General features: G+C 45.9%; 2 protein-coding genes across 4 annotated transcripts in view; both read right to left on the bottom strand.

The window, feature by feature from the left end:
* Positions 1–1,749: 1,749 nt before the first annotated feature.
* Positions 1,750–19,390, bottom strand: mynn (myoneurin). Of its 3 annotated transcripts, none has more exons than XM_007911600.2 (8): positions 19,351–19,390; positions 17,143–17,491; positions 11,790–12,670; positions 8,269–8,428; positions 7,232–7,410; positions 5,434–5,517; positions 4,902–4,985; positions 1,750–2,549 (listed from the first exon to the last, which is right to left on the bottom strand). In XM_007911600.2, exons 1-8 carry the CDS (start codon positions 19,364–19,366, stop codon positions 2,290–2,292), a joined length of 2,013 nt encoding a protein of 670 aa, XP_007909791.1. In that variant the 5' UTR covers positions 19,367–19,390; the 3' UTR covers positions 1,750–2,289. The 3 variants fall into 3 exon arrangements, with proteins under 3 accessions (XP_007909791.1, XP_007909793.1, XP_007909794.1); XM_007911603.2 differs by having other exon boundaries at positions 2,490–2,549; positions 4,880–4,985; XM_007911602.2 differs by lacking the exon at positions 5,434–5,517.
* A 5,224-nt stretch (positions 19,391–24,614) lies between these two features.
* The window catches only part of masp1 (MBL associated serine protease 1), a 62,157-nt gene continuing 61,429 nt past the window's right edge, over positions 24,615–25,342 (bottom strand). Inside the window, exon 15 of the mRNA XM_042339017.1 lies at positions 24,615–24,822. Coding sequence (XP_042194951.1) covers positions 24,629–24,822 — 194 coding nt within the window. The 3' untranslated portion in view covers positions 24,615–24,628. The remainder of the gene's footprint in view (positions 24,823–25,342) is intronic.

Raw genomic sequence — 25,342 nt, 5'->3', positions numbered from 1 at the left:
GGATCATTAGTACATTCCTTTTAAGTGACTGGTTATTCCTTATCAGTATCCCGGGATGGTACCGAGGTCCTCTAGTTTAAACAACTTGCTCATTAGTTGCTATTCTTGAGGGTTGCCTTCTGTCACTTGGCCCTGTCAGAATCTAGCAACTTACAGTCGAGATCCTGTGTCGACCGGTACATTGGACCATTACCTCTGTGGGTTTGTTGTCATTTACTGATAAGAGGTGATCCCCGGCCCCTGTCTGTTATTCTTTCAAAAACAGAGAAAAACAGATGTGTCCTATCCCATGACTGTCAGTTCAGTTGCCCCCACACTTAACTTAAAAGTTAACCCATTCACAACATCTATTATGATTCTAACATTATACAAAAAGTGTATATTCTAACAGCTGTTAAGAGTCTCTGACTTGCCCTCAGTACCGCCCTTCTCTCCCCGAGGCTCTGACTTGCCATGAGTACTGCCCTTCTCTCCCCGAGGCTGACTTGCCCTCAGTATTGCCATGGAAATGTCCCCAAAACAGCCAGGAAAAGAAATAGCAATTTTATTTGGGGAATTGCATTTCTGTGGTGCAGAGCAAAGCTGCGGCTCGTGGTGACTGACAGTGATATGTTTTTTTCAGTAAAGTTACAAGCAGTGGCATTAGAATAATTTAAGAAATGGGCAGAAATTATGGATCAAGTTGACTAGTTTGACTGTGAAGCGCTCTGAGAAGCCGTCTGGCATGGAGGGCACTATATAAATCCAAGTTGTTGTTGTTGCCTTTTCTCAATGTAATAATGTTGTCCTGTTACAATTTTCACATAATGAAACTCAGCAAATTCACTCCATGTCCTATTTTGCAGACTCTCCTCCTGGAGTGACCCACCCAATTTACCTAATGTCAGACAGGTTGGTGAGAGTTAAGGCTTGTGGACCATCGAGTGTGTATTAGGGTAACCGCTTGACTTTAATCAGCTAGAACTGCAGAGCTTGCCATTGAAAGCACTCTCTTGGCAAGAGTCCTACAGCTTGTTCAAGGAAGGGTTAGACTACCCTGTTGGTTATCAAGGTTACCAGGAGCTGAGTGTGAAGAATACCTGCTCCCAGTGACTGGAGGTCTGCTTTTCCAAATCTTGCTGATGAGCGAATCTGGCTGGTATGTATGTCATCAGTATTGTCATGGAAATGTCTCCAAAACAGCCAGCAAAAGATTGACCCAATTTTATTTGGGACATTGTTGACCAGGGAATGAGAAAGTCCCCATCATTCAGATATGTCATTGATAAACACATCACCTTGGAGCCAGCTCAGCATTGTGGAGACCCCTCTTACCCCCATCCCCCCTCAGGAAAATAGTCATTATTGGTTTGACATCTGACAAAGTGCAGGTCTGAGCACTCACTATGGAGACAGCAACTATGTGAGCTTGCTGGTGACCATCCTCCTGCCCACTGCTCTGACACAGATTCCTTCCTATTAGGAAATGATTGAGCACCTCTCTGCTTACCAAGCAAGGTCAATATCAAGCTCTTGATGTACAAGTGTGCGTTCATGAAGCCTTCCAGCATCTGTTGTTCCAAGCTTCAGCTTGGAACTCTGGACACTACTTTGTTTACAAGACAATAAGATTCGAGTTAATCTGAAGTTCACAAGCCAAATAAGGCTCATACAGGAACTGAGAGCCAGTAAATCACTATGCCACTGGCTAATAGTGTTTCTCTCACATAAAGTAACAGGTCAGAAATGTGAAAATTAGACAAAGGCAAGAATAGTAAATCAATTTATTTACAGAAATTCTAGTTACAAAACTAGTTGAGGTATATATACTTATAACAGGCCAGACTGAGATATACTATAACAGGCTGGACTGGACTAACTTACAACTGGCTGAAAGGCAACAGCATATTTAACCCGTTCAAATACAATGACTCTCTTCTTGGACCAGTTCATTTCTGAGTACATACTTTCTGGACCAAACTGCTGCTGAGATAACAGGTTTCTTTGGAACCTGATACTGGCTGCCTTTCCATGTCAAGATGATCCCTGAGCACCATCCTAGTAAATCAGCTCAGGGAAAAAAAAAAATTTCACAGCAGCATTTTTAAAAATATAAAACCATTGTCTGTTTTGGGTCTTTTTTATAGTCAAGATAAAATATTTTGTTCTGGGGAGATTTTACATCTATATTTCAGATTGTTAAATGCCAGCATCAAGCTTGCTCAAGTAAGTTATTTCAGGTCAAAGTTGTCTTACCTTAAACCCCTCCCCTAAGCAGCACCTCCCCTCGTCAGGATCTGGTGCCTCTGATCAGTAAAGATGCTGCAAAAAGATGAATTGTGCTTCTGGGTAACCAGTTACAGGAGGTCGCAGCAATGGGTCTGTGGCCAGTGATTGGCCGTCGGCCAGAGGCAATAACATCTGAGTCTCCTCGGTGGCTAGAGGGACAGGGAGTGGGAGGGAGAGGCCGGGAGGTTTCAGCTCCACAGGCTCTGCTATACGCTGTTTCTGCAGGGAATCCTGGTCCACAAACACACAGTCATCAACGTTGTTCTCAGTGTTTCTTTCAGCTGCAAAAAGAGGAAACTACAAGGTTAAAAATAAAATCAACTTAACCTTTCCTCCCACTGTTGGTACCTACCACATTTTCATGGATTTTGCTGGAAAATAGTGGGACAGGTTTGAAAGACCAAATGGCCTACGCCTGCTCCTATGACGTCTCACACCCACTATTAGTGCCCACAACTGGTCAAAATAAGATGTATTTTCAGAGTGGAGAATCAAATGGTTGGATCAACTGCTCCTCTTAACAGATGAATGTGTCTCTCTCATGTACATGTAATGCTGAAGTGTTGCATCTCACAGGCTCTCCAGGGCAGGTCCATAATAACACAGAAATTAACCATAACTGAAATCCAATTTTGTCTGAATATTCTTCTTTTGGAAGAACACTAGGAATGTTTTACCCAACTCAACTGGATCACATCATCCATGTCATTTTCTGGCAAAAAATTACGTAAACCAAATCAATAAAATCCATCTCCCATCGATCTACCATGTATCTTCCTTTTAACCATCTTCATTGATTAAGCCTGAATGGCATTCAGAGACTTCGATTTCCACATATTCACAAACATCTGTGTGAAGCAATGTTCCTGAGCTAGTTTACAAGCACTAAAACACTCATATCTTCAAACATGAACATTAGAACTGACAGAAAGAAAAAGTACAGGTGAACACTACATTTTAAAACAATAGTGGTCTTCAAAATCATGAGGTGATTTGTTGGGTTAGAAAGGCACAAACTGTTTCCACTGGTGGGTGTGTCGGTGACTCGAGGTCACAGATTCAAAATAGTCTCTAAAAGAAGCCGAGGGGAGGTGAGAAGACATTTTTTCAAGCAGCGAGTTGTTCGAATCTGGAACATTGCCTGAAAGGGCGGTCGAGGCCAATTCGATAACTACTTTTAAAAATACGGTGGACGAGTACTTGAGGAGGATGGGTTTGCAGGTTATGGGGAAAGGGCCGGGGAGTGGGATTGACATTACATTGCTCTATTCAAAGAGCCGCACAGACTCGATGGGCCGAATGGCCTCTTTTTGTGCTGTACTATGTGTTATGATTCTATGAACTCTAGAATAGAGAAAATGGTTAAAAGGGGAGTCAGAAATTTAAAGAAATATTAGTGGATCAAAATACAAATTCTTTTACTTATTTAGTGTAAGAGTTTTCTAAAATTATTATTTTTGATCAGCTGGGTGTCCAACAAATCCAGAAACCCATTACTATTTTTAAGAGTATCCAAACAACACAAGGAGTTCCACATATGCATGACTATACCTGGAAAGTCTAGAATGGAATACACACTCTCTGCCTGGAGGAATGCACCCCGCCTACTTAATTCTGGAGAGAGTAAGAGAGTAGGTCCAGCTTGGTGAGAGCAAAGACTATGGGACATCAGAGTGTGCGTTGGGGTGGGGGAGAGGGGGTAACTGCTGGAGGTTAACCAGCTAAAATTGATATTGCCTGCTACCAAGACCACAACACACCTTGTCAAGCTCGTCACCTTAGAGTTAGCTCAGCCCCAAGTAGACACCACTTACTTCCCCCCACCCCAGGAGAATAGAAACTAGTTTGTCATTTGATATCTGATAAGTGCACTTTTGAGTCCTCACCAGGTGGAGAGCAAGTACCAGTCAGATTCTTTTTAAGCAGCGTAGCTAAGCAGACACACACAAGAACATTGCCATCAATTTTCTCTGGGGATTGTTGGCCAGGTCACTTTTTTGAGTATTTCCACATCTTTAACATCTACCATCTACCTGAACAGGTGGACCAGACTTTGGTTTAACATCTTATTCAAAGGATGGCACATCCAACAGTACAACGCTCCCCTGTTATCCTAGACTGAGAGCTCAAAATCCTGATGTGGGTCTTGAAACCATAACCTAGAAGGTTCTGCTTGGAGGCTTAGTTGAGGAAAGGCAGGAGGAGGCTGATGTGGAGAGTAAACACAGGCATAGACCAGTTGGGCTGAATGGCCTGTTTCTATGCTGTATATTCTAATATATTCTAACCTTCCGACTGAGGGTCGAGCGAGCACTACCATATATATGCCAGCCTGCCACCTGATGTACCAGGCTAACACTTGATGTGGCAGGCTGACCTTTACTATGTAGAACTATATATTGTGTAGACTGTAGAGGCTGGGTGGTTCCTCAAGTTGAGGCTATACTGTAACAGATCAGATATTAAAAATGATGCTGACATAGGCTGGAAAAATGATTTATAAGGAGAATTCAGAGTAAAATATTCTGTGGATTGTGCAGATTAAGGGTTACATTTTTACATAGCTTTTTGTGAGGCAAAATAGGTTTAATGCAAGAGCTGACATGCCTACCTCAATCTGATGCAAGACTTACTGTGAACTTTGTTCTTGTGCTTCTTTAAATTCTTCACATCTGTGTATGAGTTCCCACATAATTCACAGATAAAAGGCTTTTCACCTGAAACAAAACAGCATCTTTCTGTGTAAGTGAATTTAGATCTCAATCACGAATAATCTGATTGCTAGTTAAAACTGATAAGCAGCACTGGGGGTGGGGGGAATCAAACAACACTCCCGAAAAGGCCAGATTTATAGAAACAGGAGTGGCCATTCAGCCCCTTGAGGCTGTTCTGCCATTCTATAAGATCATGGCTGATCTGTATCTCAATTACCCATCCTTACCCCATATACCTTAACAGCCTGACCTAACAAATATCTTTCCATTGTCTACACTCTAGATTTAATGGACTGAAGCTGAGCGAGAGAGAGATGAGGCCAATGAATTAGCAGAGGTGTTCACAATTATTTGCAGTGTTTAGGATTCTATTCATAAAATGCTAAAGTGTGGTGGAAACCTTCTGATCTACATCCAATGTAAGTATTATTATGATTATTATTATCAATACCTGTGTGAGATCGATTGTGTTTGTTCAGTTCTCCTGAGGAGATGAAACTTTTACCACAGGTGCCACAGTTGTATGGCTTCTCACCTGCATGGAGTAAAACAATTAGCAATTATGATAATAAAATAATAATAATCGTTATTTGACATAGCGCCTTATCTCATCTTCGAGCCGTCTCAAAACGTTTCACAGAATACACTGTAAAGTGAATTGATTGTATACTGTGCAAAATGCGGCAGCCAATTTTGCATAGCAGTGTCCCACAAATAGTCATAAATTGAGTGACCAAATTTTTTTTGAAGGATTACCTCCAGAAAACGATCCACGAATTGACTAACAATGGATTCCTACTTACTGCTAGGTAAACAGAGGCGTGGGAAGTAAGGAAACTTGCCCAACTTTTCGTCTTTCCCGGGAATCGAACCCAGGTCCGCTCGCTTGTGAGGCGAGGGCTCTACCCACTAAACTATACAGGTTTCCATAGCACATAAAGATGATAAAACAGAAACAGGTACCAGATTGTCATCCACACAGAATAAATTATTTATACTGAAATGTTCAGTCACGGCACATGAACCTCAGGTCTGACGCAGCGTTCTGTCTCCTCACTGATTAATGCTGGTGGAGGTTTGTCACACACGGCCATTCACTGAGATTACAAACTCAGTGACCATTAAGATAGCAAGTGACAGCGTTGTTTTTAGTGGTGTGAGGTAGTTAAGAGTCAATCGCAATAGGGTGAGTATTTGGGTTCATGGAGAAGAGTCACAGGTGCTCAGAGCCACATAACATAGTCTGTTGAATTTGTTAATTGAAATATCAATCTGTTTATCTCTCTTGAGGTGAAAAATGTTGGCTTAAGTGCTTTCGGTTTATGGCTTTTTGTTAAGATTTTGTGAGTTAATGGGTTTCATGATCCTGTCGGAGTCTATTAGTCTGAACGTAGTTGAGTTAACAAGTTTATGTTTTTGAACTGTTAAAGTAGGAAGGATTGATGGAAGGAGGAAATTCTTAGTCAATCAGGAGTTGAGTTTGTCAAAGTACAAAGAGAAATTCAGAGTGCACCTGGAAGAAACATGTAATTCTCACCCAGAGATAAGATACCACGACAGGGGCAAAGAGAAAGGAGGAAATGATTTGAGAAGGTGGCTCACTCTGCAACAAAGTCAACAACACATACAATCTGCCATTAACAAGTAGGATAATTGTTAGCTGCATTGTTAGAATGTATCTATTGGAATGAAGTGGGAGAAGAGGCACAATAATAATCTTGCATTTGATCTACAATACAAAATTACATTTGTAAAGCACCTTTCATGTTTTCACGTCGGAGGATGTCCTGAGGGATTAAAACCTGAGCGGAGTGAGGGGGTGGTGGTGTTGGGATCAGGGAGGGTGGTGGGGGTATAGCGCGTTATCATATCTTTGAAACGTATAAGAGAATGCTTTACAGAGTATACTGTAAGTGTCCCACAAACAGTCATGGGATTTTTTAAAAAACATTTTAAGTTTTCTTGAAGGGATTATTACCTTCGGAAAAGCGATCCGCCAATCGACTAACAACTGGGTTCCTCCTTGCTGCTAGGTAAACAGGTGCGTGTGGAGTAAGCAAACTTACCTAAGGTTTTGTTTTGCAATTGGCAAACACAACAGTTTTGCTTGGATTAAGGGCCAGGACACCAAGTCCCAGTGGGAATGCAGTGCAGTTTGATGAAAGGTACAGTGTGTGGAGCACAGTCAGTGTGATGACGGGTAAGGTGGTTGGAACACAGTATGGTGGGAGCATAAGGTGGGGTCTCACCTGTGTGTTTCCTTGCGTGTGTGATGAGTGAGCTGGAGACAGCGAATGCCTTTCCACAGGTGTCACAGATGTACGGCTTCTCACCGGTGTGACGCCGTACGTGGTAGGTTAGTGTGCTAGCCTGGGCAAAGCGCTGCCCACACCGGTCACAGACATAAGGCTTCTCTCCACTGTGTTTTCTAGTGAGAAACAAATCACACAAATGGCCAATACAGAAACAATAATTTGGCGATTTGTCACAGAACTGCTTTGTGAGCTTAGCTTTGCTAGAAGACTTGTCCTTACGACAGAGGTTAATGGGTCCAAGCCCCACATTTTGACTTTGAATTCAAAGTCTTGACTGACACTTCAGCAATAATACGGTATAAAATTAGTAATCACTTAGAGGGTAAATTAACAATAATTCACATGGATTTTCAAAAGTCTTGTAAAACAAATTTAATGGAGTTGTTTGAGAAAATATAATCCTTGCACTTTGATAGAAAGCCTTATCACATTGTTGCAACATCTCAAAACGCTTCACAGGATATACTGTAAAGTGGAGTGACCATGTATTTTGTGGGCGAAATGTACCTACAGAGCTCAGTGATCATTACTTTACTTCATTTGACGTAATTATTCTACTCATTGGTGAGTCAGTAAATAGAAGGCACAAATTTACCATAGAATAAAGGGGGAGATTAGAAGAATTTGTTGTTGATACAGGGGATTGTTAGGAAGTGTCTTGACCCATGGTTAAGGCAGAATCCATATTAGCTTTTAAGAGACAATTAGATAAATATCTTAAACGGAGAAATATAAAAGCAGGAGGAAAGCTCTTTCAAAGAAACAGCACAGGCATGATGGCTAAATGACCTTCCATTTACAAAACCATGTTCACTTTCCCGTATCAGTTCATATTTATACAGATGCTTCACTCTTTAATTCTCAGGCACTGGGTGAGGATCATGACTGAGATCCATTAGTTTTCCCTCTCATCAGAAACATCTGACAGAAAATGACAAAAATCCAGGAAGGTGTGGGAAGGATGGGGTTACCTGGCGTGGATCTTCAGGTTGCTAGATGTTGCAAACTGCAAGTCGCAGACCTCACAGGTGTAGGGTTTCTCCTGCCCATGATGCATGCGGCTATGAAACACCAGCTGGCATTTCTGAGCAAAACTTTTATCACACATATTGCACTGATATGGTTTCTCACCTAAAATAATTTAAACCAAAACAAATTCAGCCTGCAGGCCTGAGTAGCCAACAACAAAACTGCAATTGAGATCCTTTACAGATCTGCACACAATATAATGCCACAATACATACTCAACCAAAACCAAAATAACACAATGCCAATTTTAGGCTTACAAGGAGCATGACTGCTCCTGCAATATCCAATTCTACATTTAATAATCCTGAATTCTAGAGTTGACAAGAACTTGTCCAGTTCCCTTTTGAAACCCTTTAAGGTTTTTTGTTTCACCATCTGATGATCACCTTTTAAATGTCATTTTCTAATCCTTTGGAATTTCAAAGTTAGAAAATGATGTGTGACGAGCTCCACCAGAGCCAATTCCTTCAGAACCTCAGGAGTTTAGGTTGCCATTCTGGAACCAATGATGGTACAGTGATGGTAAAGGTTTTACACACCAGCTTTCACTCTATGCCTCTACCTCAGTCATTTCTCCTCCATTCATCATAGATATAAGAACATAAGAATATAAGAAATGCTAGATCAAAAAAAGACCAAAGTCCATCTAGTTTGCCTTCTGCCTTCCTAGCCGTAGCATTGCACATATGATCCGAACTCCCTATGTACAATATCCCATAATGTTATTTTCTAAAAGGAAACTATCTAATCTGTGTTTGAAGGAATCAACATTTTCTGCTTCAACTGTCTCCCTCGGGAGCCTGTTCCACAGGTTCGCTATTCGCTCACTGAAATAGTGTTTGCATAGATTCATTCTGAGTTTACTCCCTTCAATCACAGGTCATGTCTTCCGGTTTTACTATTCTGGACAAGTTGAAACAGCCTGTCATGATCTACATGGTTTTGCCCCTTTAGAATCTTAAAGACAGCGATCATGTTGCTCAATCCTTTCTTTTGCAGCATTAACATGCCCAAGTTAGTTAGTTGCTCCTCATAGTCCATTCCTTCAGTCATTCTGTATCCTCTCGATTTCTCCAATATCTTTTTTGTACTGTGGTGACCAGAGCTGTACACAGTCTGCTACGCACCAGGCTTCGGGACCACATCATCCTCACCCTCGCTCGCCTCCACTGGCTCCCCATCCCCCAGAGGATTGATTTCAAGATCCTCATCCTCACCTACAAGGCCATTCACGGCCTTGCTCCCTCCTACCTCTCCAACCTACTATCCCCCTACCTACCTGCCCGTACCCTCCGTTCCTCTGGCTCCGGTCTGCTCCACGTCTCCCGCCCCAATCGCCCTACCATCGGTGGTCGGGCCTTCAGCCTCTCAGCCCTGAGGCTCTGGAACTCCATCCCCCAGTGCCTTCGCCGCTTCCTCCCTCTCCTCCTTCAAGGCCGGTCTCAAGACCTTTCTCTTTGACCTTCAGCCTTCAGCTCCCCTCTCGACTCTCTACCCCCTCCTCGCTCCCTCCCTTCCCTCCCCTCACCCTGACCATTTCCCCCTCCTCGCTCCCTCCCTTCCCTCCCCTCACCCTGACCATTTCCCCCTCCTCGCTCCCTCCCTTCCCTCCCCTCACCCTGACCATTTCCCCCCTCCTCGCTCCCTCCCTTCCCTCCCCTCACTCTGACCATTTCCCCCCTCCTCGCTCCCTCCCTTCCCTCCCCTCACTCTGACCATTTCCCCCCTCCTCGCTCCCTCCCTTCCCTCCCCTCACCCTGACCATTTCCCCCCAATGCTCGGGTCATGACCCAACTGTGCAGCGCCTTGGGACGTCCTCCTGACGTGAAAGGCGCTTTATAAATGGAATCTTGTTGTTGTTGTAGTCTCACCAATGATTATTTATTTATAGTTATATTATAATAATACAGTGGAGGATTACCTCACTATTTTGGCTGCTATTCATCTTTTGATACATCCCAACATCTGGTTTGCTTTACTCACTGCCCACACAGCATTGTCATGTGCGCTTCAACTTCTTAGATATTTTACACCTCAATGCCTCTATAGCAGATATTCAGCAGGAATATTACTAAAGGAACAACTGACAATGTTGCAATATTTGCCTTTTCCCACCATATTTAAAACATGGTTTGATCACCTATGAAGATTTGCAGAATTCCTACAATAAGTTACAGCATTCAGTGCTCTTGTGAGAGAAGTGTGGATTTGCAACATTGCTTCAATGCAAACTCCGGTGAACTCAGCTACTCTTACATTCAGCAGAAAATCATTCAGTTTCATTTATCAATCCTTACAAAAAATACTGGCTAATAAAAGTTATGAACAATATGACAGCTAAAGATAACTATGAACACATGGCTTTGTAAGCGAGATTGGGGTATTGTCTTGGTTTCAGTGAATTACGTAGACACCGAAACTCAGCTAGTCTGTCTTTTTCAAAAAGTTTTTGTAATGCGGCAACCAGAATTGTACACAGTTCAGAACTGTACAATGAACAATGTTTATATTCCAAATGAGCCCCATCCATCGGGACAAAGGGGAGTTTACGGAGGAAGTTACAGAGGTAGTGGCATGGTGCAGGGACAGAAAGAGAAGCCATTGGAGGAAACAAAGTGTAAGTGATTGGACAAGCAGGAATGGAACCAGGAAATCAAAGAGGAGGATGAGAGGTGATCAAGGAGGATAGAGCGGTCAACAGTGTAGACGGTAGCAAAGAGGTCAAGGAGAACATGAGAGGCACAGGGAGCCCAGGTCACAGACTGAAGGTCTATTATCTGTAACTTTGATCGTGGGTCAAAATTATCTCATAGGCAAAGACAAATTTGAATTTTGGGCTTCTGGATGCAAACCAAACAGTGCCTTACACCAGCACAAATCTAAGGCTCTAGCCCATTCCATGTCATAGAATCATACAGCACAGAAGGAGACCATTCGGCCCATTGAAAAGAGCTTTCAATTCAACCCCATTCCCCCGCTCTCTCCCCATAACCCTGCAAACTTGTCCTCCCCAAATAATTATCTACTTCCTCCCTTAAAAGTTGTTATCGAATCAGCTTCCACCAGCCTTTCAGGTAATGCATTCCAGATCCCCAAAACTCGCTGTGTGAAAACATTTCTTCTCACCTCCCCTTTGTTTTTTTTAACATCTATTTTAAATCAGTGTCCTCGGGTTACCAACTCACCCGCCAGTGGGAATAGTTTCTCTTTGTTCACCCTATTGAATCCCCTCATAATTTTGAAAACTTTTATTAAGTCTCCTCTTAACCTTCTCTGGTCCAAGAAGAATAATCCCAGCTTCTCTAACCTCTCCTGATAACTGAAGCCCCTCATTCCTGGTACCATTCTGGTCAATCTCCTTTGCACCCTCTCCAATGCCTTGACATCCTTCCTAAAGTGGTGCCCAGAACTGAACATAGTCACTAGCTAAAGCTGAAGTGTTTTATAACAGGTTTTATATCACCTGTGTGGGTCCTGACATGTGTTTTCAGCTGATTGCATTGAGTAAAGGCTTTTCCACAGAGATGACAAATGTACGGTTTTAGTCCTTTGTGAATCCTCATGTGTCGTCGGAGGCTGCTAGCTTCAGAGAACATCTTTCCACAAATGTTACAGATTGGCTTCATTTTCAGCTCTTTCCCATCCATCTCAAGACAATTTTCTTGAGGTTCTAAGTTCAGTTTGCATTGTTTTGGCAATGGACCATTGCTCTGTAATTGATTACGTTTCTGTTTCCCATTTGTGTTTTGAACTGTTGTATTCTCAGCTAAAAGATTTTTACAGTCATTGGATAAGACAGATTCAGGATCAACGCCAGACTCTAAGTCTACGTGAACCTCTGGTTCAGGTAACACCAGCAACCTGCCGGCATGCTCCTTACTGTCTTCCACCTTTCTCACACAGTACTTATGTTTCCGTTTAACTCTTATGCACTTGGATCGATTGGCCTCATTTTCTCCCCTTGCTGAGTTCCAATCTGGGTCATGTTTTTTTGCTTTCCTTGCTCCTCTTTTTCTTGTTTTCATGTTCTCTGACTGTATGTAGAACTCCGCTTTGGGATCCCAGCTCATATCACAACAATTAACATTTTGACTTCCATCTGTTGTGCCCTGCTCTCCCTGGATGGGTGAGGTCCGTTGTCCTAGGGACACACCGTTCTCTACAAATGAAGAGGAGATGCAAGTATTGTCATTGCTTCGATCAGCATTCTTCTGTAGGTCAGAATATCCTTTAGAGATGGGGCTCAAGTTAACAGTAAGAGCCTCACTCTTTGCTTTACAGATTCTAGTTACTTCCTCCAACTGAAGGTAACTAGCAGCCACATGGATTTCAGCAGCGTTATATCTATGGATAGACAGAAGCAGGCATTAGAACCATCCTTCCCCCGCTTCCCTCAAAATTAGATGCTGGATGAAAAAGGTAGATTAGAAGTTATAAAATTCATTATTTTTATTAATTAATCTTGGGGTCTAATTTGCAAATTCACAAACAATTTGTAATATTTGTTGCAAATTTCATTTTGTGACTACAGTATTGGATTACAGATATTTGAAATGGGTTTAAAGAGAATCACAAATTGGCAAAGTCAGAAATAAAAGCCATGATTAGCACAATTCGTCTCATTTACAAACATGAAATTAGATCTCATTATGTTTATTTAGCTTCAAGACAAAGATGAAAGTAAACAATGTGGGCAAGAGGCTCAATCAATCCTTTCCTGTTGGATTTACCATTGGTTCCCGTGACATGCTTGCAATGTATTATATGGAGATTCACACATATTGTCTTGACTTGATCCTCAACTAGTTTGGTATTGTCAGGGCTCCATATGTGAATATACAGAATTTTAGGTATCTCCAACCAATACACCACACTAAGAAGACTGATGAACTACCAGACTTTGTAAAATTGGACTAAATTAAATTAAACTGCCCAGGATCTTATTGATGAGAGAGGTTCTCATAGAATCATAGAATATTACAGCACAGAAGAAGGCTACTTGTGCCTGTGCTGGTTCTTTGGAAGAGCTACCCACTCAGTCCCACTGCCCCGCTCTTTCCCCATATTCTTGCAATTGTTTTCCTTTTCAAGTCCCTATCTAATTCCCCTTTGAAAGTTGTTATTGAATCTGTCTCCATCACTCGTTTAGGCAGTGCATTACAGACCATAAAAAATCCCTGTGTAAAAAAAAAATCTCCTCATCTCCCCTCTGGTTCTTTTGCCAATTATCTTAAATATATGTTCCCTGGTTACTCATCCACCTGCCAGTGCAAACAGTTTCTCCCTATCTCTTTCCACATAACAAAAGTCCCTCATCCCTGGTGCCATTCTGGCGAATCTTCTCTGCACCCTCTCCACAAAGCGTTGAATCCTTCCTAAAGTGTCCAGAATTGGACACAACAATAATAATAATAATCCTTGCATTTGACATAGCGCTTTTCACGTCTTTTAGACATCTCAAAGCAGTTCACAGAATATGCTGTAAAGTGAATTGACTGTATATTTGTGGGCAAAGCGTGGCAGCCAATTGCGCACAGCAGCGTCCCACAAACAGCCGTGGGTTGAAATGACCAATTTATTATTGTTTTTTAGAGGGATAATTATTAGGCGTGTGGAGTAAGAAAACTTGTCCAAGGTTTCGCCCTGCTGGGATTGAACCCAGGTGTCTTGCTTGCAAGGCAAGTGCCCTAACCACTGAGCTACAGGACTCCACAATACTCTAGCTGAGGCCTGCTTTTGTACTCTATGCCTCTATTTATAAACCCAAGGATCCCATTTTTTTTAACAGCTCAATCAACCTGTCCTGGCAACTTCAAAGACCTGTGTATGTAAACCTCCAGGTCTCTCTGTGCCTGAACCCTCTTTAAAACGCATTTAGCCTCTCCTCATTCTTCCTCCCAAAATGCATTGCATCACACGTCTCTGCATTAAACTTCATCTGCCGTGTGTCTGCCCATGTCACCAGTCTGCCTATGTCCTCCTGCAGTCTGTTACCATCCTCTTCACTGTTTACCACGTTGCTAAGTTTTGTGTTCTATGTTATCACCTCAAATAATTTTTAAAGTTGGTTTGGAATTCTAACTACACTATAATTATTTATGTCTCCCTGGCTCAGTTGTCAATACTCTCACCTTGATGCCCTCTACAAAAAAACTAATATGAATAAACCAGGAAATTATAGGCTTGTGAAACAGAAGTGCCTTTTAAAAATTCATGCTGACTGAACCTGATTGTCATGTGTTTCTCCAAGTGCTTAATAATTTCATCCCATATTATACATTCTAGTGATTTACCAACAAGTGAAGTACGAATGACTTAATTGTTTTGGTTAACCATCATCTTTTTTGAAGGAGGCGTCAAACCCTGCCAGCTTCCAGACACTTTTCCATAGCATTTTCAAAAGTTATAGTTACACACTTGATTCTTCTTCCCAAACTTCCCTAAGGATCTTCAGATATATACCCAGAACTTTAAAGCACAGAAGCAGGCCATCAAGCCCAACTCTGTGATATATACTCCATATGAGTATCTGCTCCTCCTCATCCTCCTGTATCACTCCTCGCTGAAGAATACCACCAGGACAAGGTGACTTGTTTAAATTTAATTAATTTTTTAGTGGCACTATTAATAATGCAAAGAATCTACATTCATTGTTCTACACTGATTCTGCATTCCCATATCCACCTCTTCTGTAAAAACTGAGGCAAAGTTTTTATTATTTCTGTTATTCTTTCACTCTCCACTGCAAACTTAACTCCTTCACTTCTTAGCAACTCTTCCATGACTTCCATAACCCTTTTACTAATAATGTACTTCAGCTTGTGTGCAAATCCTTGACTGTCCAGTACCTTGGGACATCCTCCCAAAATGAAAGGCTCTATACAAATGTAATTTGTTGTTGTTGTACTTAACATAGAATCATTGAATTATACAGCACAGAAGGAGGCTATTCGGCCCATTGCGTCTGTGTCGGCTCTTTGAAAAGAGCTTCCAATTCAATCTCACTCCCCCGCGCTCTCCTCATAGCCCTGCAAACTTGTCCTCCCCAAATAATTATCTACATCTTAAAATTTGTAATTGAATCGGCTTTCACTACCCTTTCAGGCAATGCATTCCAGATCCCAACAACTCATTGTGTGAAAACATTTCTCCTCCCCTCCCTTCAGTTTCTTTTAACATCTATTTGAAATCGGTGTCCTCGGGTTACCGACCCACCCGCCAGTGGGAATAGTTTCTCCTTGTTCATCCTATCGAATCCCCTCATAATTTTGAATTTTTTTATAAAGTCTCCTCTTAACCTTCTCTGCTCCAAGGAGAATAATCCCAGCTTCTCCAGCCTCTCCTGATAACTGCAGCCCCTCATTCCTGGTCCCATTCTGGTCAATCTCCTTTGCACCCTCTCCAATGCCTTGACATCCTTCCTAAAGTGTGGGGCCCAGAACTGAACACAGTCTTTAGCTGAGGCCTGATAAAGATTCATCATAACTCTCTGACTTGTGTATTCTATGCCCCTATTTATAAAGCCGAGTATCCCGTATACTTTTTTAACAGCTTTATCTTCCTGTCCGGCCATCTTCAAAGATTTACTATATGACCTCCAGGTCCCTCTGTTCCTTCACCATTTAAGATTGTACCATCAGCTTATATTGCCTCTCCTCATTCTTCCTCACAAATGCATCATTTTGCATTTCTCCACATTAAACTTTATATGCCACGTGTCTGCCCATTTTACCAGTCTATGTCCTCTTGCAGTCTGCTACTATCTTCCTCACCATTTACTACTTTTCCTAGCTCAGTATCATCTGCAAACTTGGAAATTGTACTTCCTATACTCAAGTTCAGGGTCATTTAGATAGATCAAAAAGAGCAGTGGTCCCAATACTGTTTTCCAGATGCTTGCCTACTGAAATCTGCTCCACTTGCCCCACTTCATTCCCCAGAACGAGATCCAGCACTGCTTCCTTCCTCGTTGGGCTGGAAACATACTGATCCAGAAAGTTATCCTGCACACATTTCAGGAATCCTTCCCCCTCCTTGCCCTTTACACTGTGTGTTTCCCAGTCAATGTTTGGATAATTGAAGTCCCCCATTATTACTACTCTATTGGTTTTGCATCTTTCTGAAATCTGCTTGCAGATTTGCTCCTATTTCCTTCCCACTATTTGATGGTCTGTAGTATACAGCTAACATAGTAACAGCTCCTCTGCTGCTCTTCAACTCTAACCAAATAAAATTCTGCTTTTGTACCCTCTAGCATATCATCCCCTTCCAGGGCCATAACCATGTCTTTAATCCATATTGCCCCCCAGCCCCCCACTTTTCTTCCTTCTTGAATACATTGTAGCTACGAATATTCAGCTCCCATTCCTGCCCTTGTTTGAGCCAAGTCTCCGTTTTCGCCACTGCATCATAACCCCATGAGGCAACTTGAGCCGCAGCTCACCAATCTTATGTAGGGATTGCCTTATTATTGTTGCTTACATTTTTGCCAATTTCTATTACACTTTTTCTTTCTCATGTCTCTTTGCAGCTTCTCTCCCTTCTTTAAATGTGTCCTTGCTTTTGTTTCTTCTTCCATGTAAATGCTAGGAATTCTTTTTGTTTTACAGTGTCTCTAATCTTCCATACAACCTCTGAATTTGAAACACTCACTTTTCTCTTTATTGGAATATTCCTTTCCATATACAGTCTATTCACACAAATAATACCTTTACTGCAACCCAAGAAGTGCAAAATCTCAGATATCCTCATATATTTTTCAATTGTCCAACCGTCTTTCAATCAAGAGCAAGCAAACACAGAACACTGTTTCTTACCCATCAATATTAATGTTTCCAGTGTATATAAAATCCAGTAGTTTATGAAACCCCTCGGTGCTGATCTGGCTCTGATCCAGGAATACCACACGGCTCTCCAGTGCGTACACAGCTCTGAAATACCCACTGAACGCTGCAAGCACATTACGGTGAGCTTTGAACTGCAGCTGACCAATGACAACTGTGCAGTCACATAGGAAGCCGTTCTCTCTCTGCTTGTTCAGCTGGTCAAGGAGCTGCATGCAATGCTGGTCCTGTAGCACGCTGGCACTGGAGTAATGCTGGTCCTGTAGCACGCTGGCACTGGAGCAATGCTGGTTCTGCTGCATGCTGACAGTCCTCTTTGGTGCTGTGAAGTATTATAAATACATCAGCTCAATTCTTCCACAAATCACTTTATTTATCACAGTGATAACATATCTCGTAAACTTCCCCCCACCCCTGAAACCCCAAACTTGTTGATGCACGATACAACTAAAGGTCAAAATATATAATCGTATTGCAGAAATGTATTCCACACTAATTCTTGCCCCAAAGTGGTGAATATTTTCCTGCAGGGCAAGTACCAAAGTAGCTCCAGGATTAATGATAGAACCTTCAACTTTGAAGCTTCTTTATTCAGGTTGTTAAATATATCAGGGTTTGAAGCACTCCGCTTTTCCCATCTTAAATGGCCTCAAGGTTATTTATCTTCAATTTTAGAAAGGTAAGACACAAGGTACTTCTGCAACTTTGGTGTCAGCCTGATGTCAGGAAGCAGCTCCAAATCTACCCATAGATTACTACAGAACTGGAGCCTCAATCCAATACAGACTAGAGTTGTTGCTCAATTTATTTACTTTAAATAGCTGGATCCATTGCAAATTCAAAGTCAGAGCCTCCGAGTGGAATCCTAGCTCAGTGGTTAGAGCATTCGCCTCACAAGTGGGAGATCTGGGTTTGATTCCCTGACCCACTGTATCCCGGCCCCAGAAACACTGTATCCTGGCCGCGGACACACTGATCCTGGCCCCAGACACACTGTATCCGTCCCCAGACACTGATCCTAGGCGCAGACTCACTGTATCCCGTCCACAGACACACTGTAACCCAGCCTCAGAGATACTGTAACGAGATCTCAGACACACTGTATCCTGGCTTCAGACCCACTGTATCCCGGCCCAGACAAACAGTATCCCGGCCCCAGACACATTGATCCCGGGCCCTGACACACCGTATCCCGGCCTCAGACACACTGTATCACGGGCCCAGACAGACTGATCCTGGCCCCAAACACATTGTATCCATCCCCAGACACACTGATCCTGTCCCCAGACACACTGTATCCCGGCTCAGACACACTGTATCCTGGTCTCAGACACAGTATACTGGCCTCAGACACACTGTATCCCGGCCCAAGACACACTGTATCCCGGTCTCAGACACTGTATCCCGGTCTCAGACACACTGTACACCGGCCCCAGAATCACTGTGTCCGGCCTCAGACACGCTGAATCCCGGCCCCAGACACACTGTTTCCCGGCCCCAGACACACTGTATCCCGGTCTCAGACAGTGTATCCCGGCCCAGATAAACAGTATCCCAGCCTCAGACACACTGTATCGTGGCCTCAGACACACTGTATCGTGGCCTCAGAGACACTGTAACCCGGTCTCAGAGACACTGTATTCCGGCCCTAGACAAACTGTATTCGGGCACCAGACACACTGTATACCGGCCGTAGACACACTACGTCCTGGACCCAGACACTCTGTATCCCGGCCCCAGACGCACTGTATCTTGGCCTCAGAGAAACTCTAACCCAGTCTCAGAGACACTGATGCCGGCTGCAGACACACTGCATCCTGACACCAGACACACTGTATCGCGGCCTCAGACACACTGTATCGCGGCCTCAGACACACTGTATCGCGGCCTCAGACACACTGTATCGCGGCCTCAGACACACTGTATCGCGGCCTCAGACACACTGTATCGCGGCCTCAGAGACATTATAACCCGACATTAGAGGCACAGTATCGCGGCCTCAGAAATACTGATCTCGGCCCCAGAAACATTGTATCGCGGTCTCAGACACTGTATCGCGGTCTCAGAGACATTATAACCCGACACACACTATTCTGACCACAGAGGCATCAGAGACCCCGCACTCGGGCCCCACATCCGCACTCACACACTGCAGCGCAGACGATTCCCTTTCTCACTCACCTGCACCGTTCGCCATACGCAGCAACTACGTCACTTCCTGTAGTGTTGCATTTCCGGGGGAGGGGCTGAATGTGATGGGAGGGGCTGAGTGTGAGGGGAGGGGCTGAGTGTGAGGGGGGGGTGAGTGTGAGGGGAGGGGCTGAGTGTGAGGGGAGGGGGTGAGTGTGAGGGGGGCTGAGTGTGAGGGGGGCTGAGTGTGAGGGGAGGGGCTGAGTGTGAGGGGAGGGGGGTGAGTGTGAGGGGGGCTGAGTGTGAGGGGGGGCTGAGTGTGAGGGGAGGGGTGAGTGTGAGGGGAGGGGGTGAGTGTGAGGAGGGGGTGAGTGTGAGGGGAGGGGGTGAGTGTGAGGGGAGGGGGTGAGTGTGAGGGGGGCTGAGTGTGAGGGGGGTGAGTGTGAGGGGGGCTGAGTGTGAGGGGAGGGGGTGAGTGTGAGGGAGGGGCTGAGTGTGAGGGAGGGGCTGAGTGTGAGGGGAGGGGGTGAGTGTGAGGGGGGCTGAGTGTGAGGGGAGGGGCTGAGTGTGAGGGGGCTGAGTGTGAGGGGAGGGGGTGAGTGTGAGGGGGGCTGAGTGTGAGGGGAGGGGCTGAGTGTGAGGGGAGGGGTGAGTGTGAGGGGGGCTGAGTGTGAGGGGGGTGAGTGTGAGGGGGGCTGAGTGTGAGGGGAGGGCTGAGTGTGAGTGGGGCTGAGTGTGAGGGGAGGGGCTGAATGTGATGGGAGGGGCTGAGTGTGAGGGGAGGGGCTGAGTGTGAGGGGGGCTGAGTGTGAGGGGTGGGGCTGAGTGTGAGGGGAGGGGCTGAGTGTGAGGGGGGCTGAGTGTGAGGGGAGGGGCTGAATGTGATGGGAGGGGCTGAGTGTGAGGGGAGGGGCTGAGTGTGAGGGGGGCTGAGTGTGAGGGGGGTGAGTGTGAGTGGGGCTGAGTGTGAGGGGAGGGGCTGAGTGTGAGGGGAGGGGCTGAGTGTGAGGGGTGGGGCTGAGTGTGAGGGGGGCTGAGTGTGAGGCTGAGTGTGAGTGTGAGGGGGGCTGAGTGTGAGGGGGAGTGAGTGTGTGAGGGGCTGAGTGTGAGGGGGAGTGAGTGTGTGAGGGGCTGAGTGTGAGGGGTGGGGCTGAGTGTGAGGGGGGCTGAGTGTGAGGCTGAGTGTGAGTGTGAGGGGGGCTGAGTGTGAGGGGGGTGAGTGTGTGGGGGGCTGAGTGTGAGGGGGGCTGAGTGTGAGGGGGGCTGAGTGTGAGTGGGGCTGAGTGGAGGGGGGGGTGGGGGGCTGAGTGGGGGGTGGGGCTGAGTGTGAGGGGGGCTGAGTGTGAGGGGGGCTGGGTGTGAGGGGGCTGAGTGTGAGGGGGGTGAGTGTGAGTGGGGCTGAGTGAGGGGGGTGGGCTGAGTGTGAGGGGGGGGCTGAGTGTGAGAAGAGGGGCTGAGTGTGAGGGGAGGGGCTGAGTGTGAGAGGAGGGGCTGAATGTGAGGGGGCTGAGTGTGAGGGGAGGGGCTGAGTGTGAGGGGGGTGAGTGTGAGGGGGCTGAGTGTGAGGGGTGGGGCTGAGTGTGAGGGGAGGGGCTGAGTGTGAGGGGAGGGGCTGAGTGTGAGGGGAGGGGCTGAGTGTGAGGGAGGGGCTGAGTGTGAGGGGGCTGAGTGTGAGGGGAGGGGCTGAGTGTGAGGGGAGGGGGTGAGTGTGAGGGGGGCTGAGTGTGAGGGGGGTGAGTGTGAGGGGAGCTGAGTGTGAGGGGAGGGGCTGAGTGTGAGGGGAGGGGGTGAGTGTGAGGGGGGCTGAGTGTGAGGGGAGGGGCTGAGTGTGAGGGGAGGGGCTGAGTGTGAGGGGAGGGGCTGAGTGTGAGGGGGGCTGAGTGTGAGGGGAGGGGCTGAGTGTGAGGGGGGGTGAGTGTGAGGGGGGCTGAGTGTGAGGGGAGGGGCTGAGTGTGAGGGGCTGAGTGTGTGAGGGGCTGAGTGTGAGAGGGGCTGAGTGTGAGGGGGAGTGAGTGTGTCAGGGGCTGAGTGTGAGGGGGAGTGAGTGTGTGGGGGGTGAGTGTGAGGGGGGCTGAGTGTGAGGGGAGGGGCTGAGTGTGAGTGGGGCTGAGTGTGAGGGGAGGGGCTGAATGTGATGGGAGGGGCTGAGTGTGAGGGGAGGGGCTGAGTGTGAGGGGGCTGAGTGTGAGGGGTGGGGCTGAGTGTGAGGGGAGGGGCTGAGTGTGAGGGGGGCTGAGTGTGAGGGGAGGGGCTGAATGTGATGGGAGGGGCTGAGTGTGAGGGGAGGGGCTGAGTGTGAGGGGGTGGGGCTGAGTGTGAGGGGGGTGAGTGTGAGTGGGGCTGAGTGTGAGGGGAGGGGCTGAGTGTGAGGGGAGGGGCTGAGTGTGAGGGGTGGGGCTGAGTGAGGGGGGTGGGGCTGAGTGTGAGGGGGGGGCTGAGTGTGAGAAGAGGGGCTGAGTGTGAGGGGAGGGGCTGAGTGTGAGAGGAGGGGCTGAATGTGAGGGGGCTGAGTGTGAGGGGGGGCTGAGGGTGGGGGGGGCTGAGTGTGAGGGGGCTGAGTGTGGGGGGGGGTGAGTTTGAGGGGGGTGAGTGTGAGGGGGGGGCTGAGTGTGAGGGGGGCTGAGTGTGAGGGGGGTGAGTTTGAGGGGTGGGGCTGAGTGTGAGGGGGGGTGAGTTTGAGGGGGGTGAGTGTGAGGGGGGGCTGAGTGTGAGGGGTGGGGCTGAGTGTGAGGGGGCTGAGTGTGAGGGGAGGGCTGAGTGTGAGGGGGGGTGAGTTTGAGGGGGGGTGAGTGTGAGGGGGGGGCTGAGTGTGAGGGGGGCTGAGTGTGAGGGGGGCTGAGTGTGAGGGGGGCTGAGTGTGAGGGGGGGCTGAGGGTGGGGGGGGCTGAGTGTGAGGGGGATTGAGTTTGAGGGGGGGTGAGTGTGAGGGGGGGCTGAGTGTGAGGGGGGCTGAGTGTGAGGGGGGCTGAGGGTGGGGGGGGCTGAGTGAGGGGGGTGAGTTTGAGGGGGGGTGAGTGTGGGGGGGGTTGAGTGTGAGGGGCGTGAGTGTGAGGGGGCTGAGTGTGAGGGGGGGTGAGTGTGAGGTGAGTGTGGGGGGGGTTGAGTGTGGGGGTTGAGTGTGAGGTGGGGTGAGTGTGAGGGGGGTGTGAGTGTGAGGTGAGTGTGAGGTGAGTGTGAGGGGGCTGAGTGTGAGGGTGTTGAGTGTGAGGTGAGTGTGGGGGGGGGGGTGAGTGTGGGGGGGTGAGTGTGAGGGGGGTGTGAGTGTGAGGTGAGTGTGAGGTGAGTGTGAGGGGGTGTGAGTGTGAGTGTGGGGTCAGGGCTGAGTTTGTGTGAAAGTAATAATAATAATAATAATTCTGGCGTTTGACACAGCGCCTCATCACGTCTTCTCGACGTCTCAAAGCGCTTCACAGGATACACTGTAAAGTGAATTGACTGTATATTTGTGGGTGAAGCGCAGCGGCCGATTGCTCACAGGAGTGTGTGTTCCACAAACAGCTGTGGGTTGAAATGACCGATTTTTTATGTTTTTTGGAGGATTATTATTAGGCTCTGTGTGGAGTAAGGAAACTTGCCCAAGGTTTCACCCTCTGCCTGGAATTGAACTCAGGTCTCTCGCTTGCAAAACGAGTGCTCTAACCACTGAGCTAAGGCCCTCCCTGGCCTCGCCCCCTCCTCCCTCTCTGACCTGCTGACTCCCTACCAACCCGCCCACTCCCTCCGGTCATCGGGCTCCGGCCTCCTCCATGTGTCCCACCCTCCCCGCCCCTCGCTGGCCGGGCACAGCCTCTCTGCCCACACGCTCTTGAAGTCCATCCCACGGTCCCTTCCCCTCGGTTCCTCCCTCGTCTCCTTCAAGGCCGGTCTCAAGATCCTTCTCTTGGACTGTGCCTTTGGTCTCCCTCCCACCTCTCTGCCTTCCCTCACCCCTACACCCCCCCTCCCCCATGTTCGGGCCCCAACATCTGACTGTTCAGCGCTTTGGGATATCCTCCCGACGTGAAAGGCGCTCTATAAATGTAATCTTGTTGTTAGTTGGAGGAGGGAGAGAGACAAGAGAAACACTGTGTGTGAATGTCTGTCTCTTTCTGAAGGTTTCTGTCTATTTGTGTGAGAGAGATGGCTGAGCTCTCTATTTAATTCATCAAATGCTTATATCCCTCCCTCAATCCCTTCGCCTCGCCCGCTCTTTCCCCATTTTCAGGTTGTGCCTGAAGACCTTCCTCTTCAACGGTGCCTATGGTCACCTTCCCCCTCCCCTGGTTCAGTGTCGGGCTCCGCCATCGTTAAGTACTCTGAGACACATCCCCACGTGGAGGCCGCTGTATAAATTCAAGTTGTTGTGAATTTTAAATGGATTTATTTTCCTATTTCTACAAAAATGTTACTTCAGGACAAGCATCGCAAACTCAAGCATTTTAGACACGTATTGCAAACTCCCCGAATCATATAGTTCAATTTTATATTTAGTTATATATCTGTTTCTCATCCTACCGAGAAGAAAATTGTCACCACAAATAAACCTGCCTCAAAGTCGTAATTTTCAAGAGTAACTGATTAATAGAAAACAATTGTTTTGTCAACTACTGCTTCATGGTGTGTTGCATCAGGGAATATAACTGTATTTAATAATAATACTTGCATTTGATATAGTTCCTTACCATGTCATCAAGATACCTCCGAGCACTTCACAGGATGTATACTTAAAGTGGATTGACTGTGTATTTTGTCGTTGAAACCTTTAAAGCAATTCCTTTATTCTCACCTCATAACAATTCAATACTCCAACCATTAACATTAACTTCACATACACATAAACACATACACTTTCACACACACACACAAATCAGGGTGTGAATGAGGGGCAACAACAACAATATCAAGTATAGGGTGAGAAAGATTGAGTCCGGTTAAGTGTTCCAGAGATAGAGCAAACATTGGATATAGCACAGCCTATTTGCAGTTTTGCAAGAACAAGAAAGGAAACTTTTAAGGAGCAACAACCACAGTAGAAATGATAAAAGGGAGAAAGACAAGAAATGTGAAAAAAAATTGAAAAAAAATTGTGAGATGAAAAAGAGATGAAAAAGAGCCAAAGAAAAAAAAGTAACAGTAAATATTTTAAAAAGTATGCATTGAATACTTTTGATTTCTTTATTAAAAGGCACAAATGGTCAATTCATTATCATAAACACACTTAGTATATTTTAAATTGGTGAACACCTTATTCATCAATTTTATAGAAAATATTGACCAGCATTAGGATGTTAAGTATATTACAATTTGATTTGTGAAAATGCATTCAGATTTCTGGCTTCATAACTTTTTCCTAAAAGTTCTTGACACCGGTTACATTTTGGATCCATGCCAGACTCTTCTGGATGTCTGAATAAACACCGTATTTGTTATCCTCACCACAGCCATCTCCCCAGGACACAGTGGCAGCGAGGAACCAATGCAGAGTGTGTCTGTCCATCACTACCATGGGCCCTCCTGAGTCTCCCTGACATGCATCACTTCCCCCTGGGCAACAAGTGAGATAACTGTATTACATCTTCCTCTCAAAATAAATGTTCAAATTTAATAAAAGTTGTTAAGAATCTCTTTGCTGGGATCCATTGAACATCACAAAGATATTATCTGAATATGAATGCTTCTCAGTCTGCCTTATGCTGTTTGAGCAGACACACGTTCCAGTAAACAAGTTTAACAATAGTTTTTCACAAACATCTTGTTTCTTTGCATAGTTTCATACCTCATCTATGGGTTATAAAAAGGCGACACCTTTATTTAGCCTCAGAAAATAGAAGTTAGTGCACATTTAGTTACAACCGGAATGGTTATTATGGGAGAATGGCTACTCTCTGCCAATTTAACAATTTGTAAACTGGAACCACAGAGAACTCAGGCACTGCTGGACCGGTGAATCAGTTCCTTCACAAAGTCGATCAGAAGATTGCACCGAAAGGAGCAACTAATTTCTGTGTAATAGGGAAGGATTATTGTTACAGAAATACAGTAACATAATAACATGTGTCAGGTG

The sequence above is a fragment of the Callorhinchus milii genome, unplaced genomic scaffold, assembly GCF_018977255.1.
Source record: "Callorhinchus milii isolate IMCB2004 unplaced genomic scaffold, IMCB_Cmil_1.0 Scaffold11, whole genome shotgun sequence".
Lineage (NCBI taxonomy): Eukaryota > Metazoa > Chordata > Chondrichthyes > Chimaeriformes > Callorhinchidae > Callorhinchus > Callorhinchus milii.
This window is presented reverse-complemented; position numbering and strand designations above follow the sequence as displayed.